The sequence below is a fragment of the Egretta garzetta genome, unplaced genomic scaffold (genome assembly GCF_000687185.1).
Source record: "Egretta garzetta isolate BGI_Z169 unplaced genomic scaffold, ASM68718v1 scaffold207, whole genome shotgun sequence".
NCBI lineage: Eukaryota > Metazoa > Chordata > Aves > Pelecaniformes > Ardeidae > Egretta > Egretta garzetta.
In genome coordinates this window covers 1510606-1528481 of record NW_009260185.1, presented here as the reverse complement: position 1 = coordinate 1528481, position 17876 = coordinate 1510606, and the positions used below count along the sequence as shown (strand labels likewise).

The following is a 17876-nucleotide window of genomic DNA, read 5'->3' as shown; positions in this document are numbered from 1 at the left end:
CTCCCCAGTTCTTGCTTCAATTCTCCAAATCAGAGCATTGCTGGATCATGTTAAGTACTGTGCAAATATTAATGTTTTATTTCAGCACATTTGCTTTGCCCCCTTTTGTGGCACTTTCTGTGGACAGTTAATGATTTAGTTATTTTTCCGGCACTTTGAAATAAGTTTCAGTGCTGTCCAGGTATATGGGGGAAACCCCAATGTTAAATAGATATGACTTTACTTGCAAAGTCAGGCAATCAAGAAACAACATCAGGTGATGTATCTGATGAGTTACAGTTACAACAGCTTGGTTTTTCCGTCATGTGGGGAGAAAAATAGAAGAAAAGCTGATACTGGAGTGAAACTGGAGACAGCTGTGACCTGCTCACAGATACTGTCAGAAGCAAAAAAAAAGGTTGAATTCATCAAATAAATGATGTGCTCAGTTATCCCCACAGACCACACATGCTAGGAGAGCTGGGGTTTATTGTAAATGTGGCTGACAGATGGCTGCCAGACATTACAATGGACTTAATCATCCAGCAGCCCACCACCCTGGCCTAGCAGCTGTGTACACAGTTTGTGTCATGGCTGCTGAAACCGAACTGTGGCACTTCAGAACTTCTCTGCAGTGAAGGCAGTGGGAGAGGAGCATTGCATGCTTGCTTTTTTTTTTTCCTGGGCAGTCTAAAAGTTGCAGTGGAGCAGGAAGGCCTAAGGCTTAGAGGGTCTGACTTGAGTCTCATGGGTGTCTCCTTGACCTGCTGTAAGACTCGGCTTGTCACAGAATAGTATAAATTGGAAGGGATTTCTGGAGGTCTCTGGCTCAAAGCAGGGTCGGCTTCTATCACTGTGATCAGGATTTCAGCTGGATTTGAAGAGCTCCAAGGATGCTGATTCCACAATCTCTGAGCCAGAGTTCCAGTGGTTGACTGTTCTCACTGTGAATTTTTTTCCTAATATCTGACTGGAATTCCCCTTTCTAGAACTTGTCTGTTGTCTCTCATCTACTCATTGTGCTTCTCTGAGAAGCCTGGCTCTGATTTCTCTAATGTTGTTGTTCCCTCTGTAAGCTCTACATATGCATCCCTGAGGCATGCAGGTTTTCTTACATAAATTGAAAAGGACAGAAGTGAGGTACAGAGAAGCTGCAGCTTGTCCAGGAAACCTTACTTTTGCATCAGGGCTTGAGGTCCTTTTCTAGCTTGAGCTTTCCTACCAGGAAGCTTAGATGAATTTCCTGAGAACTCCCCATTGCCAAGTATCCCAAATAACTCAGTAGAAATTTTTCCTCCATCACTTCTTGTCAGGCCATACAGATGTACTTGTTTCCATGGAATGCCTGTACTGCTCTAGCTCTGGAGTCCTTGTATCCTGCAGCTTATATCCTTTGCAGATACCTGGGGTCCTGTGGGACAAGATGATGAATGTGAGCCAGCAATGTGCCCTTGTGGCAAAGGTGGCCAACAGCATCCTGGGCTGCCTTAGGAAGAGTGTAGGTAGCAGGTCAAGGGAGTGATCCTTCATCTTTACTCAGCACTAGTGAGATGGCATGTGAAGTACTGTGCCTGATTTTGGGCTCCCCAGTATGGGACAAATATACTGGAGTGAGTCCAGCTGAGGGCCACAAAGATGATTAAAGGATTGGTATGTCTGCTTGGAGCAGGGCATTGAACTAGATGATCTCTGGAGGCCCCTTCTGACTTCTACTGTTCTGTGGTTCTAAAGAAGTTCTGATGAAACTGAGATATTGGGAGTTTATGGTAGGTGCTACAGACATCGTTTGTTGTCCTCAACAGCAGTTTTAAAAGTGGCTCTGAAAGATGATGCGTACACATGTTGATCACAACAAAATCCAAAATAGTTGTTCACAAGATAAGAGTAATGTAGAGCAGTCTATTTTTGTTCTCAAAGGCTAGCCTTTTCTCCAACACTTGACATGATTTCTTCAACATCTGCTTTATGATAAGTCAGGGCTGTTGATAAAACACTTCCTGATGTTGAAGAAACCAGTTGGTCAAGTTGTGGTAGGGACCTCAGCCTGAGAAAGCACAAGGGAAGGGTTCAGTGATGCTTTTAAGTTGGTCAGACCTCTTAGATAAACTGAAAGGAGGATGGAAATTCAGAGCCCCGCTGGTGGAGCTGGTGATGTGTGCTGCCCGTTCCTCCTAGGCTTACTTCCGTATACTTCCCCTGACCTTTACAGTATGTTTCTTGATAAGATGCCTGACCTTTTCACATCCAATTAGCAGATTTGTTCAGCTGTTGCCTGAGTCCCATTTTTACCCTCCTCCCCCCTCCAAACCCCTCTTCCTGTTCAGCATCTTGGAAACATTGTGCTTGCTCATCAGAGCTCGATGATGTACTGTAGCTCTCGGACAGGGCTCTTGTGCTCGCAGAATGCTGATACCCAGCGCTTGTTTTTTACAAAGGGCTCTGCCTCTCCATTACTTGGGGCATCCCTCGTTTTAGGAGAGGGACGTGTGCCAGAGGAGAACTAGATTGCTCTTTTGAGCAAAGGTCACAGGAATATTTGGCAGGCATGATGCTTGCATGTTCTCATTCAGGGTTTCCCCTAGCAATGGCCCTAGGCTTTTACAGATTTTGTTGCTTTGCAGAGCCCTTGGTATTTGCAAACATGCAAAATGTATGTAACACATTTCAGCTGCTGGCATTGGAGCCCTATGGTGAGCAGAGAAGGAAATCTGCTTCCTTACTAATCTCATTCCTATTGCAGGGGCAGTTTGATATGACCACTAGAAATGTAGTTCAGTGTGGTCTAGCTCTGATCGATTGAGCTGTTTAACCCTGGAATAGTATCTCTCCCTGTTGTCCCCCCAACAATTTGCAGGTTTTATTTAGCTCAAGTAATACTGAAGCTTTTAGTCTTTCTACCTGCATGTTTGAAAGCCAGTTAAAATTGGCTTTATAAGTCAGTACTTCTGAGTGTGCTTCTATTTCTGAGGGAGGTGAAAAGGATCTGCTTTCTGTTTTACTTCTGATGCCTTTTCCAAGCATCTTACGTGGTAACTTAATTCATGCTTTGAACTTCTAAAATAGGACTAGGGCTTTGATAAATCTACACTAAGATTAAAAACAGACAACACAGGTTTATGAGTAAATAAGTAGGTGGCTGAAAACCAATAAACTATATGCTTTTCCACATGTGTTTAAATGGTCCAGAAGTTTCACAGAAGCAGAAAATTGAAGTATTTCTTCATTTTCTTATGTTGTTTCTTAGGTTGCAGCGTTGTTGCTGTACTTAACCAACTTCATTAACGCAGCTTTATTGTATGGTTGTGCCCTTTTTAGGATTGTAGGCTGTTGTCAAGTGGAATGGATCCAGGAGTCAGAATTTGGCCCTCAGCTCACAAACTGCAGTCCTGTGGGTAGTGGAATCCTCCTCAGACCATCTCTGGCTATTGTCAGTGCACAAGACTGCCTCTGGTTCAGCTGTCCTCCTGACAGTCACTGAAAATATATATTTATGCAGGAGTCTATTTTACTTTGTATTTGTGTTAAGTAACATTTCCTTATTTCCTGTGTCTGACTCTTCAGTCCTTTTCTTAACTTCAGAATCACTTGCAGCTGTGCAGTGTTGGTGTCGGTTAAAATAGCTGTTGTGCTTGACTTTGGAAAGCCATCCCTCTGAAGGGAGAACGCTTTCCAAATGATGCTTGTCTCTTTAAAAGTCAATGCAAGTTCTCACGAGTATAGTATTCATCTAGTCGTTGGTTTGTAAATGTTACTGGGAAGAACCTCAGGATCCTTTTGAGCGCAGGGCCTCACCAAACGCAAGATTAGACTTTCTTCAGTACAATGTGAACTAACATTCAGTGTGTACAGATTTGGTGAATTGCCTGTGTGATGCCAGCTTCCTAAAATGCAGCTGCTGGGCATCTCTTCCAGCATTTACCGTGGGGCTTGTATTCCTCAGTAATCCCCACTTGCTCAATTTGTAGCTCTGATTCAGAAAGTGGGATTTACAGAGCTCCGCCTCACCCATCTGAGACCTTAGCGTACATGTCCAGATGCCATAACTCCTGTAACAGTGGGGAAAAAAAAAAGATGTATCTGTGCTCAGTCTGCTTGCAGCTGGTATGCTGTTGTGCCAAACTCTAGGAAAGATGCGGGGAGGGAATTGAATCACAGTGATAAGATATTTAAGAAACCGATCCTCCTTTTTTCTTCCTTCTGGTTCATGCTGATGAAGCCAGTGCAAGGATGAGGATTAAGAAAATGAGGTTTTGTTAATTTTCTAACCTCCAATGGGTTCAGTAAATTCAAAATAATCGATCCTAACTACTCTAGCACTGGTGAGAACTAGAGGCTGCAGACACCTGGGCAGACAGGATCTGTAACCGTAACTCCAGAGTTAAGCTGCTGCTGTTCCAGTCCAGTGCTCAGACCAGACCAACCGCACCTTCTCTTCATCCCAGAAGTGTTGCAGAGTTTAATGTGTGTCTTTTGTGAAAGACTTATGGGGGTGATGGGGAGGAGCTGTCGCTGCTGTTCATTTTCTGCCCTAGGGTAGGCTGCGGCTGAGGATTTGAGATTGAGCGAATATGAAAAGTGACAGAGTGCTAATACATTAGGCATTCATTTTGTATCATATTAGTAGTGCTTGTAGTGGATAAGTGAGATGTCATAGCATGTTATGTGCAATTATGAGTATGCAACTGAACATCTCGTTGAGGTAACATGGATGTGCTGAACAGGGACTGAAGCCTTAAAACTACATCAAACTTTGCTGAAAATCTGTGAGTGAAAGATGCAGAGAGGCACGAAGCTTGCTTGTGAATACCTTCTGGGTTTCTTGGTACCTTTTTTGGCAAGCTTAAAACAAGTTGAATTTCTATGATAAAAGCAGCAGAAAAGCACAATTGCTTCAGTGCTTTCTGGTTAACATCTTACACTTCGATGCGAAGGAGGAAAAAAGAGAGGAAATCTTCAGTACAGGAATGGTTTTATTGGGAATCTTTATCAGCCTCTCAAGTCTCATCCCTTCTCCCCAATTTTCAGAGTTACCTCAGCTGATGCAACCTATTCCTTGCATTTTGAAACTGGTGAAGAAAGATCTGATGGACAAATACTGTTTTGAAAACAGTTTTGTTGCTGTCTCTTTTTCGGTTTGTGCTCTGGATTCTGCTTGGTGTCTGCCTTGGGCAGATAACTTCATTTCTGTGTGCCTTCATTTTTCTGTCCGTGAACTGACAGCGACAATAGGCTCACTGGAAGACTGAGGCCTGAGCATACTTCTCAGAAGATATCCTAGAAAATATTACTGAAACCATATTATACTTCCAAGCCTTATCTGGAACCAGGCAAAAAGAGTGAAATTTCTGATGTTCGGAGGTGGAATGTCTTGTTCTCTTGCTTTCTTCAATACAAAGCTTTGCAAGGTACACAAGCAGCCCCCAGAGATGCTTGCAGGGAAAGGGAGTATCAGGCAGCCCTAGGTGCTTCAGCCCCCAAGGAATCTGTGATCCGAACTGACAAGCTCTCTGTACAGATCTAGTATACACAGCTTGAAATCACCAGCTGTGTTACCGAAAGGCTTAGCTGGAGCTCTATTACTGTAAACAGAAGCCACCTGGACCATTTTACTGATAAAATTGCCTGGACTAAAGGCTAAGGGACTTCACACGTTCCTCTGTACGCACACCGTGAACCGTTAAGTAGGAAGATGCAGTTCTGGTGCCTTGTTTTCTGTTCTCTGGTCTCCAGGGATGTAAACCCTGAATCTCCTACTTGCACTTGATTTTAAAATGCACTGAGGAAAAGGACAGCCACAGTACATACATAGCTGCTGGCTGCCTCTGAAGAGCCTCAGCTAATGGAAAGCTTCAATGTTTTCCCAATATTCCAAAGTATCTCCAGGCTTTGGATTCAATTGTGTGTGTTGGGCACAAAGGCAAAATTCCTGTTGGTATTTTCAGGGACAGTATTTTACCTCTTGATTCTAGGCGTGTACAGGTGAGATCCTTGGATTGCACGTGGCCACTGGGTATTGCAGGATAAGCCTTTCATCTGTCTTTAATCCCCTAGAGAAACCCTGAGTTTTCCCCAGGGAATGCTGCATTCTTGCTGCTGGGGAAGACCCAGACCTGCATTGGGTGAACCATCTCATTCGTCCCTATGGGTGGTGTGAAGATGTAGTGTGTTTAGACACGCATTGTGTGCCCTGCTGCTATGCTGGTGGTGGCTATCCCATAGATCACTTCCCTGGCTCACCCAGGACTGCCCAGGGAAGGGTTGGTGGCCAATTGCCCGTGTTTCTGCAGCTGGTAATATTTCTGTTGGTAGGAGCCTGTGTATTGCCTGCCAAATTCTAGCCCCCTCCTGCACTCTTGCGTAGTTGTTGCAAACCTCTCAAAAGCTTTGCTTTGTGAAACGTTGCTTTTTCTGTTCTCCTTGGGCCTTCCTAGCTCCTCGGCTGTTTCAATTCCAAATGCTTCACGTCACCACTTGGAAACTCTGCCACATGCAGGACTCTTCCCCTTTGCTTTCTGTTTTAACAGCCTCCTCAAACTTCAGCCCCAAGCACATGCGGTTCCAATTACAGGAACCTCTGCAATGCTATGTGGATATGGACGGGGATAGGCTGACCTCTTTATTTTAACACAGCTAGCCTGTTCCTGTGGGAGCTGACTGTTAGCTCACATTTTTTTTTTTTTTTTTTTTTTTTTTTTTATTTGAGATGCTTTTGCTTCACCACCAAATTCCTGAAATCAAAGGGAGGCGGAGGGGAGCAGGCTGCAGGCAGTATGCACCGGGGGCCGGGTCCTGGTCGCTTGGAGCACTCGAGCTCTCGGGAGAAGGCGATCTTTGGCCTTTATGTCTCTGCCAGCCAAGGAATACAGAAAGCAGATGTTCCCAGAGCGCGGCCTTGGCTGAGTTAATTATCCTTAGGAGACTTCAGCCACCCCCAGCTTCTCCTCCCTTGCACAAAGAATGCAAAATAGCTGTCTGTAAGAAGATGCTGTTTTATATTTATTTTGGCCTAAAACGCTGTCAGGGTAACTAACTGTTAGGGCTAGTGTGGTCTGAGGGTGAGCGGGGGGTGGTGACCTTGTGGGTTCTTCTTACAGCTCTGGAACAAACCAGCATGGCTATCCACCGTCTTGGTTTATCCACAGCAGAATCTGGAGAAAAGAGTCAAAGGGGATAGAAAAGCCTTAATGTGCATGTGTCTGTCATTACTGAACAGTAATAGTGGGGGAGCAAATGTTTGGTTTCTCAATAGAAAGCTTATTTTTAAGGCCTACTGAGCCGTAAGTATTTAACTGTAGAACTAGTGTCTGCAGTGTCTTTAGCGCTTAGATGATTTGAGCTTGCAACTTGTTCGAGTGTCTCTGAAAGTTTTACTCGAGGTAATTCTTTAGCCATGAAAGTAGTTGTCAGCCTCCTATTTAAGCATGTAAAATCCTAAATTTGCTTATTGCAAAATGCTTGATTTTGTTCCTTACCACTGTAATGATGCCTGGACAGAGCAGGAGGCAGGCTTTTGCTTTTCCATAAAGCAGCTTAGTAAATCATTTTCTACAAGACTGTAGCAAGATCAAACTCTAACAGATGTGAAATGTCTTCAATTCCTGGCATGAACGGGTAGTTCAAAATTGCAACACTGCAGGCTATCCTTAATTTTGTTTCTTTAATTTTTCAAACATATTATTCCTCTATATATCTAATTTAGACACTGTTTTCAAATACTTTCTTGAGTGGGATAAATGTTTTTAGCACAACAACAACAAGCGAGACAAATGTGCAGGATTATTCAGCTAAAGGAACACTACAAGCCTGAATAATTCTGTAGATATTTATTCTCTTTGGGCTAATTTACACTTTTTAAGTAGAATTTTGTTGCTGATTTGCATAATTTTGATTAAAATTAAATACTTCAAGCAATTCGGCCTGAAGATCTAGTTGAGACCAGCTATAGCATGGGACTGTCAGGGGCAGCGAGGTGGTTTTTTCCCATGGCCTACCTGGATTTGTGAGAAGAATGTATTACTCGGAGGACTACAGGACCAAAACTTTCTTCTCAGAAGGGACCCCGTTTTCAGATAGAGGAGTCACACAGGTGTGAAAATAATTCTAAGAGTATCCCAAGAAGGACTCAAAATCAGACCACAGTTACTGGTTACACTTGAGAACTTGTCTGCAGAGGACTTCTTTCAGAAAGGATGTGATGTGCCTTGACAACAGTGGCCATTCACTGTTCCTGCCACACTTTCATCCAAGAAACACTTTGATATTAATGAACAAAAGCAGGTAGAGCACCCTATCGCAGGTGAAATGGAAATTGTACGGACAGTGCTATAAGTGGTGTGTGTAGATACTGGTGGGATCCCTGCTTTTGCTGTTGTATTGAAGACAGTTTTCCTCTGCGGCAGATTTGAGTCCCTTGCTTCCAGAGTCACTTCCCTCTGGTGCTGGTATAGGATGTCCTGAGCTGCAGGAAAAATACAGGTTGCATTTCTACTCCTCTATGGACATCAGTATCTTTGGAATAGTCTGTTGCAAAGGCCATCCATGATAAAAAGCCAAAATAAATGCTAAAAAGTGTTTATTCAAAACTTCACAAGTTCCTGAAATAACTGAAATTTTCCAAGACCCATTTTTGGATATTCACATCTTAAATGAACTTGGTGTAGGTATGGTTTGGGCCGAGTTTACAAAGCATCGGCGTGGATTTCTTATCTCAATTATCTGAATCTTTTCTAGGCTAAGTGATATAGCACAGCTTATTACTTTTCTTAGAAGTATAACCTATACTTAGCATTGCATCCGAATTCAAGCCTCCTTCTGAACCTAATGAAAAACATAAATCTGGAAGCTCTTTAGCTTTTAGCAATGTGAATTTGCCTACACATAAAAATGTCAGTGAAACATTTATTTTCACTTTGATTCTGCTTGTATGTTCATGTGCCTTGCAGATAGGTATGTTTGATTTTGTTGATATATATATGTGTATTTGTGTATATCTGTATACTTGTTATTGGATGGGCATGCAAATAAACTGAGCTTCATAGTAGTATGTATACAAAAGCATGTGTGATCGTGTCAAGGCTTTGGATGTGAAAACACTAACTCCATGTGGTCATATTCTGTGATAAGGTTAAATACACAGTCCCGGTTTGCTGAGCACTTGCTGCGTTGCACAGGAGATGGTTCCTTACCTCTAAATTTCTGTGAAAGGGCAGGCTTTTCTGCAATTCAAACTATCTTATAATAAAAGTGATACATTCAAAATCAGTAGTCCTTAAAGTGTTGAAATGAGTTCTAGGAAATGCTCTTTTTGCACGGGAAAGATGCAGGATATCATCCACTTAAATCTGCTATGAGTGCCAGGCAGAACGGCCTGGTACAGAGAGGGCTAAAAATCCCTTTGTGTGCCCTGGTGCCATCTCTGCCCTTCCCCTAGTAAATCTGTGCTGTTTGGCTACTGCCTGTTTAGGTGTGCTAGCTTTGGTATTTAAAATATTTGTTCCTCTGTATTTCTTGGATATTTAAAACATCAGTGAAGGATGAAAGACAATCTTTCGTCCTTGTCTGCGGGGTGTTGGGTGGATTATTGTCTTCTAAACAATAGAGCAAACATTTAAACATTAGAATGGTCTCCTCCCCACCCCCCCCAATACAGAGCATTGCATTGCCTGTGGTGTGTCAGCAAGCCTGGCACTGCACCCAACACTTTTTTTTTTTTTCAGGCCCATGGCCAATGCTTTCAAAATGCTGCAGCTGTAAATAAGCTTAGGGTTCCTGCTCTGCAGGAAAAACCAACCTCCCTCTGAAGTCATGGGCTGTGGGCTGAGTAAAGCTGAAAGAAGCAATTCCCGAATTGCTCGTGGCAGCGTAAGGAGCTGCCCACAGGATGTGGAAAGGGGGAAGAGGGTTTTGGGGGTAAGAACTTTGGAGCCTGCATGTATGTGGCATTACGGAGCGAGACTCTTGGATCCGACTTCTGGGAAAATCATCTCGTGTCTCAATCTGTTGTCCACTGGAGCCAGCCCTTGAGGCGTTACTCGGGCAGGCTCTGCCCTCCCGCGGCTGTGAAGCTCCTTAAGGGGAGAAAGCATGGAGCCAGTTGTGCACCCATCCTGCCCTTGCAAATGAGCCAGCGTGTGTCCTGGCTGTTGTATGGAGGAGTTTGCTGCTGTAAGGGTTGTCTGTAAGCAGACGCTCTCCTTTAGTACTCAGTTAAGTGAGACTTAAACTGAGGAGTGGGGACAAATGTTAAAAGCTCTAGGAGCAAAATCTCATTTCTTCGACCTGATTTACGCCAATATAAGAGAACCTCAGAGGGTGTTTATTCTTCATTGAATGATAAAACATTTAACCTAGAAGGCGGTTGGATATGTTTTCTAGTGCCTTTTTCTTTCCAAGGCATATACTGTAAATTCCAGCACACATCTAGAGGTAAGTCTCCATTTCATCACTGCTGGCTACAGTGAGACCCTACACAAACTATTGAAAGGCATAAGGTTTGTTGACATGGAGCTCTTTTTGGATTTTGCGTGGGTAGTTTCCGTAAGTGGCCCTATGCTGGGTACTTTCATGAAGCTGGGGTTTAAGCTTCCTTTTGATAGTGTACAGGCATAGACAACTGGAAAGAAAATAAAGTGAGCGTTTTGTCTTAGAATACCTGCAAAACTTGCAGGCTTTCCTTGTGAGTTTGTGGGCATTATTAATGAACTGATAAGGAATAAAGGGACTTTTTAAAATAAAAAGATAGACGTGCCATATGGAAGTACGCAATGTGTGCGACAACCTGGTTATCAGTTCAAGGGTGAATCAGCTCCAAATTATCTCCAATTGCATGATTGAAAAAACAAAGGGTGCTTTAGAAATTTGCAGTCACTATCTCACTGAATGTCTCCCTGATCTTGCTCCCGTTTAGAAGCTGAGCTTATAAGCACAGGGCTTGCTCTTAAATCAAATCCAGAGCATGTTTGCTGGGGCAGCAAGAACAGACCAAGGTGTGAGCTCGCCTAAAACCAGTTTGTCCAAGCTAGAGTGGAATGAAAACAATGCTTGTTATGCTCCCTGAAAAGGCGACTTATAAATCCTGATCGAGGCTTTTAACGTAAAGCTACACTTTAAAATGTAGAATACCTTGTGAGGCGTGCACAAAACCTCAGTGCTTTGCTGGCACAGGGCTTTGAAAATGTTGTAAATGTTATGTGAATGCTCACTATTGTGGTGCTTAAATTAAACTTATTGATCGGTCATCTAGGGAGTGTCAGCGTGTTAATGAAGGCAGCCCGCAGCAATGTGGGCTGTAGGAGAAAGCAGGCGTTCGTCTTAGGCAGAATGTATAATTGTATTTGGCAGATGAAGCTCTGAGACTAGTGAATCCAGTGATAAACTGGACTCATTTTCCCTTTAAAGAAAGAAGCTGATGTGGCTGAAAAGGAGCTTTCACTCTTATCGATTCAGGCAGAGATCCCTGTAGGGGAGGAGAACTTAATCCTTTGCAAGACTCCACCTGTCTTGAAATTCTAGGTGTGCGTGCACATAGTAGATGTTCTCTTTTATAGAACTGCTTGGCAAGTATTGGTTAAATATCAGAAGCTCAGGAGCTGAGGGATGGTCGTGCTAACAACTCAGAGGGTGATCTGAGAATGGGAGCAGGAGCAGAATGAATTTTCTAAAACCAGAGTTGGTCCTGCAGAAACAGGAAAAGCTGAGGAAGTGTCATTTTTCCTGGGTTGTTTGGTTTTTTGGTTGCTTCTGGTTTTTTTTTTTCACTTAAAGGTAAAAGAAAGGTTAAAGATCCACTATTTAAATAGAAGTATAAGAACAAATTTAACCTATGTAACTAGAGCTGCTTATGCTCTTGTTGGTAATCTTGCTATGTAATCACAGGATTGTGTGTTCAATCGCATGTGTGATTTCCTAGTGCTGCCAACTCTCTCTGTTTTCATCAGTTTTGCAAAGATTGTCCAAGAAGCAATGTATTTCATCGCACTTCATTTCATGGGGGAGGGGGGGAAATGCTTTTAGGCTTTTTTCTTTCACAGCAAAACTTACGAACAACCCAGTTGTGCTCTGAAGATTCACACACAAAAGGCAGATGGCATTTGTGCCCTAAATTTCCAGGGATGGGGCCTACGCTATCTCTCTGGCAGGGGTTGCCCGGAGAGGGGGTGGAGGCCCCATCCCTGGGAACATTCCAGGCCAGGTTGGCCGGGGCTGTGAGCAACCTGATGTGGTTCAAGGTGTCCCTGCTCCTGCAGGGGGATTGGGCTGGGTGCCCTCTGGGGGTCCCTTCCCACCCAAAACATTCTATGATTCTAAAAATCCCCGTGGAAACGTGGTTGGGAAATTTTTTATTTGGTGTCACAGCAGACTTGGGGGTCCCTGACCTAAATGGCCGTAATTTTCCATACCTCTGATCTTTTGGGTCAGTTTTAATTGAGTTTGAGCTTACTGTGGTGAGTCCATGCGTTATCAAAAGTTGGAGATGGGCAAAGCCAAGAGTCGACCCCGATTTTGTTCACTTTTAGCAGGGATGCAGAGTACAGAAAGACACTCAGAAAGAAATTGCGAGTTTCGCAGTGGCTAAGGCTGCCTGAACATCGCTGTCTTTCTGCGGGGCAGTGTCTCCTGGTCCAGGTTTTAGGGAGTTAGCGGTGGGTTTGGCTTTTACTGGCTAACATTTGGAAGGCTCTGCTTCCCTCTAGTGGTTCAGCTTGGCAATTTAGTCCTTTTTTTTTAATTTTTTAAAGCCTGACAAACCGTTTTTGACAACTTATGGGGTTTTTTGACGTTGCTATTCAAAGACACTTCGCTAGCCCGTTTGTACCATGCCTTTCTTAAGGTTAACCCTCTTTTTCCCAGGCTGGCTTCTTGTTTCCAGTGCCGAAATGCAGGCAACGAGCATCATCCAATGTTAGGGGACAGTCCAGGCCTTGCCTGACACAGGACTAAAATGATGGGCTCTGAAGGTCTTTTAGGTGGAAAATATTGCTTATGAATTAAGGTAACAAACAGTGAAGGCCAAACCAAGGAGGTTCTCTGAAATTTTGAGCGCATAGAGGATGTGGGTGCAACTTTAGTATTGACAGCTCTGGAGTGCGAAGCCATCTGTTCTTTGTGCTTAAATATTAGTGTGAATCTAACTGCCTGTGTATGTATAGATGTCCCCTTTAATCAGCTGCAATCTGTCCAGGAAGCCAAGCTGTTTGGTTTTCTTTGATGCTGTGAAGCAAATGAGAAGAATCCAGCGAAACCGAAGCTCACGATGCTTGTCAGTGCAGAGATGCATCCTTAATCCTGGCCTCTGACCGCTGGCGTCTGTCTTTCAGCTTCCTGTTCTGTTTGGCTGTCCGAGGCTCAGACTGAATTTAAGAGAGTGGCTGAAGAAAACGTAACTTTGCCCTGCCACCACCGCCTGGGCCTCCTGGAGCAAGGGAGCCTGGATATTGAGTGGCTGCTGCACATTTCCGAAACAGTACAAAAAGCGGTAGGTTCAGCCACCGTTAGCACCTGCTGAGAAAGGCGTCTGACTTCCATATTGACATCAGCAGCAGCCGTTGATTTAAACAAACTTCTGTGATGATCTTTGCAAGTTATTCGGATGAAGTAAGCAGTGTTTAGAAAACACAGCTGATTTATTTAGAGACATTTATAATGGATAATTTGATATTCACGCAGGCTGTATCGGAGCGGGGTTGTGTTACGATCAAGTTTTATTTAAACTAACACTCTTATATAATCAGTCATCGTTGGATAAACTTCAGAATTGCCCTTCAGGCTTTCAAAAATGACCTTGGATTTCATAGACTGCTTTTGAAACTTTGGTTTTGGGAAAAAATACAGTCGTTTAGTACTTAGAAAAAGCAGGCCTGCAGTAATTTAAATTAGCTAGCCAACACCAGCCAAAATTAAAGACTGCTTTTATATATTATGGTTATAAGTTGATGTCTATTTTGACACTAGGATAAATACTTCAGTGTAAATCTCTAGCATAAATACAGTGCGTGTATCAGTCTCAGAATTGAAATCCAGGTTTAATTTTCCACCCTGCCACAGGCTTCCTGTGTGTGACCCTTGGCAAGTCACTTAACCACGCACAGCCTTAGCCTGCAGTTTCTGAAAATGCTTTGGTTTGTTGTTTGGTGTGAAAGTAAAATTACAGCTGGCTGATCGGTGACTGCCTTTGCTCCTCAGGTGATCACTTACTCTGGAGGCCGTGTTTACGATGACCTGAATGAGGAACAGAAAGGGCGCGTTTCCTTCACATCCAACTTCCTTGCTGGAGATGCATCCTTACAAATCATATCCCTGCAGTCCAGCGATGCGGGGAAGTACATATGTAAGGTTAAAAATGCCGGGCAGTATGAATGGGCTCGCATCACCCTGAAGGTTGTAGGTAAGGACATTTTATTGCTCTTCCAAAGAAAAAAAAAAAATCGCTAGGCTCACTTCCCCTAGAGAGATTTATTTCAGCAGGGTATAAATACAAAGACATCTCACGATCAGGTTTCATTCCTGTCCAACTCCATACCTGCCTTTGCATTTTTTGGCAAAGGACGGGACACGGGAAGAGCCTAAAGAACTGTTTTGAGAGAAGTATAATCACCTGCAAAATCATATGAACTGTTCTTTCCAAATTATCTCTATGATCTCATCACACAAACTAGACTGATATTCTAGCTTCGCTGGTGGTCGCCCTGTCTAGAGCTCCTGCTGAGGACTCTGGGTTCATGTCCCAGGACCCCAAACTGATCCAAGTCGGTGGAGGTGATAAATAAGCTGCTGGGTTTAGTGTTTCTCTTCCCCGATTTCAGTTTATTGGTTAGCTTTTTCGTGTACACTATCATTCCGTGGAAGAAGTGCTGTGGCCTGACAGATGCTGTGGGGAGAAGGAAGAAATGGAGAAGTAGGGGGAGGGAAAGGATGTTCTCGAAATAGTACCTAGAAGAGGAACGCAGCGATACAGCTCCACTGATGCAAGTATCCATGAGGCAGACTGCCCCGGAATACTATAACGTGTCATTTCTGTGTCTGAGCCAGCCAGCTATGCTTCTTGGACTATAAAGTTGCAAACAGTGGCGGCTAAAGTCCCCTAACAAACATGACGGGTGTAACTCCTTAATGCATTCTACACTAAGGCAGCTCTTGGAAGCTGCTGAAAGGACATGCATTGCCAAAGAAAGGGTTTTCCACTGCAAAAACAGTCTGTTGCCTTTGCATAACCAGTCTTCTGTTTCTCCTAGAAAAACCATCCAAGCCCAAATGCTGGCTAGAAGGGGAGCTGTTGGAAGGAAAGGAGCTGTCCTTGCAGTGCCGTTCCGCCTCTGGCACTGCACCCATCTCCTACCGGTGGCAGCGCATAAATGAGGAAGACGCGAGAGCTGAGCATCTCCCGCCTACATCAAGAGTCAGTAAGTCAGGTCATTTCCTCTTAGAGCCCTCGGTACACTCAAAGCCAGATAACCACCCACGCATACGTGCACATGTGCAGTCATGTGCCTGCTTTTTAAACGGGGATCGCTTGATGGCAGCAATAGCAATGATACCAGTACCTCTCGCTGCTGCAGCTGGACCTTGTGCTGTGCTCCACCCTGAACGAGGAAGCACGTGAGGAGTTTTAGTGTGTTGCTGAAGGTTGACAAATGATCTCTTGTGAGGCATCATCGATTGTTCTTGAACTGACTCGATCTGGAAGTTCAATTTGTCCTTCTGCATCCTATCCACTGTTAAGGTTTTAGTCTTTTTCGATTAATCTTGGTGTTGCTCCTCCTGTTTCAGACATTTCTAATCCTGGGCAAGTTCTACTGAAGAATCTTACGCAGATGAGCACAGGGTTATACCAATGCATTGCCACCAACGAGGCTGGACAAGAAAGCTGTGACGTTCAGGTGACAGTGCAGCGTAAGTATTGGCATATAACTGGTTTTCGCAGCACCGTGTGAGCAGCGCTGTTTCCCAGCTGCCCCATCTCAACTGGTAAACTCTGTGCCACACCTTTGTCCTTTCATACATGAATCACATGCAGTAGCTCTTATTTATTGCACTTACAGTTTGCTCAGCAGTCCTCCGCATAACCTGAAGTGGTGAATACTTCATTTGACCTCAGATGGTTTGGTCTGTTAGAAATTTGGATTTTGAGAATGACTAATGAAATATGAGGGGAAAAAAATGGTGAGTTAGAGGTTCTGGAGTCTCCAGCTTTGAGATGTATTTCTGGCTGGAGTAATTGCATGAGATGACTCTCAAGGATAAAATCTCCATGTGAGTAGTCCTTCGTTCCAATTCCTAATTACTTCTCTGTTGCACTCGAGACAGTAAACCATCTAAAGGCAGCTGGAAAGGCTGACTTTGACATGAAGTGATGTGCAGAAAAGCAACTTTTGACACGGTTTGGTTTTAATCCAGATTTAATAAACAGTCCTGAACACCAGAGATTAAAATCAGTGTCCCACCTGAATTAACCTCATCAAGGGTGTGTGAATGTCTAGGTGTCTGTGCCTTTGTATGTATATGCAAGGGAAAGATTGGCATTTAGCACCAGCCCTGAGGACAAACCCAAACAATACAGTTTAGGAGGTTTTTATGTGCAGCTCTCGGGAGAGATCAGCAGGAGCTGGAACTGCTGTGATAAAAGGCTGCTAATAGTGAAGTCTCTTCTGTGGAAATGCCATGGTTTTGGAATTTTTTCTGCCCAGCCAGGCCTGAAATAACTGGAGTATGGTCATATAGCAAGGAAAACCTGTTCGCCTCAGGCATCCGAAGTAAAAGCATCCAGGAAGCTTTTATGTCAATTGAACTGAATTGGTTTAAAACCTCACTTTGGTTTGCTAAACCCTCCATAGGGACGAGCCTTGAGGAAACAACTTTCAGCCAAACCCAACCTAACCACTCTTATCAAAAGAAGTTGTCATAAAGTATCAACTAAGGGCCTGTATACACTAGGAAGTGTTCTCATTAACTTGGTTATTTTGGATGAAAAATGCCTTGCACCTGCACAGTACAGGCTTCCTTTCCTCCTTCCTCTCTACCCCCCTTGGGTCGTTTTTTTTCCCCAATTGAAGAATTCATTCTGTAAGTGGATTGTAATCATTTCAGAGTGAGTTGAAGGGGAAAAAAAACCCCTCATGTAGTTCAAACACTCTTCTGCCTCTAGGAAACTGCTTGGTGCTTTGTTTCACATGTGGGTTGTCCCGTCTGTCTCTGCTTTCGGTGGTTCTGTGCTCTTACGAGAGGATTTTTCCTCCTCGTTTCAATTCTGACCCCTAGCTGAAGGCATAGCTCTTGCGATCCCACCCTTCCACCCTTCACTGTTGGCTCAGGTTTAGAAGCAATGCCTGAAGATAAAATGGTTCAACCTCTGTATGGAGAAAGGCCAAAATAAGTAGACTAACACGTTCCGTTCTGATTTATACCCAGTGCTATAAATTGTAGTGTGGACTAGCATGGGATCATATGACTCTAGTGAGAGTTTACAGACCAACCCGTTTGTTTTCTGGACAACAGATGCACAAAATATCGGCATGATTGCTGGAGCGGTTTGTGGCGTGGTGGTGGGACTTTCCCTCCTTTTCGTGGTGGTGAAGCTGACAATAAGGAGGAAAGAAAAGAAGAGATATGAGGAAGAGGAGGCACCAAATGAAATCAGGTAACGCCTCCTGTTTAACCCCCTGCCCTCCCTTCTTTCAGTTTCACACATCTTTTTCACTACAGTTTTAAGTCATCTAGGTATAAGCATCTTAAAAGGTTGTCATAAAAAGATTTTAAAGTCTCCCTGAAATATCAGTGACAAATTTTTTGACTGTGAGAATCATCTTTATGAAGACTTTCCAGAAAATTAGATAGATGAAAATGTCTTCTCCCTGCCCCCCCCCCCCCCCCCCTTCCCCCTTTGGTTTTTGGTGGGTGGGTGG

At 43.7% G+C, this 17876-nt stretch overlaps 1 protein-coding gene across 1 annotated transcript in view; it reads left to right on the top strand.

Annotated features, from left to right (window-relative positions):
- LOC104129210 (CXADR like membrane protein) overlaps positions 1–17876 on the top strand; it is a 49523-nt gene that overhangs the window by 28410 nt on the left and 3237 nt on the right. Inside the window, 5 exon segments of the mRNA XM_009642128.2 lie at positions 13296–13453; positions 14161–14362; positions 15210–15377; positions 15745–15867; positions 17470–17611. Of these exon segments, the coding sequence (XP_009640423.2) occupies positions 13296–13453; positions 14161–14362; positions 15210–15377; positions 15745–15867; positions 17470–17611 (793 nt within the window).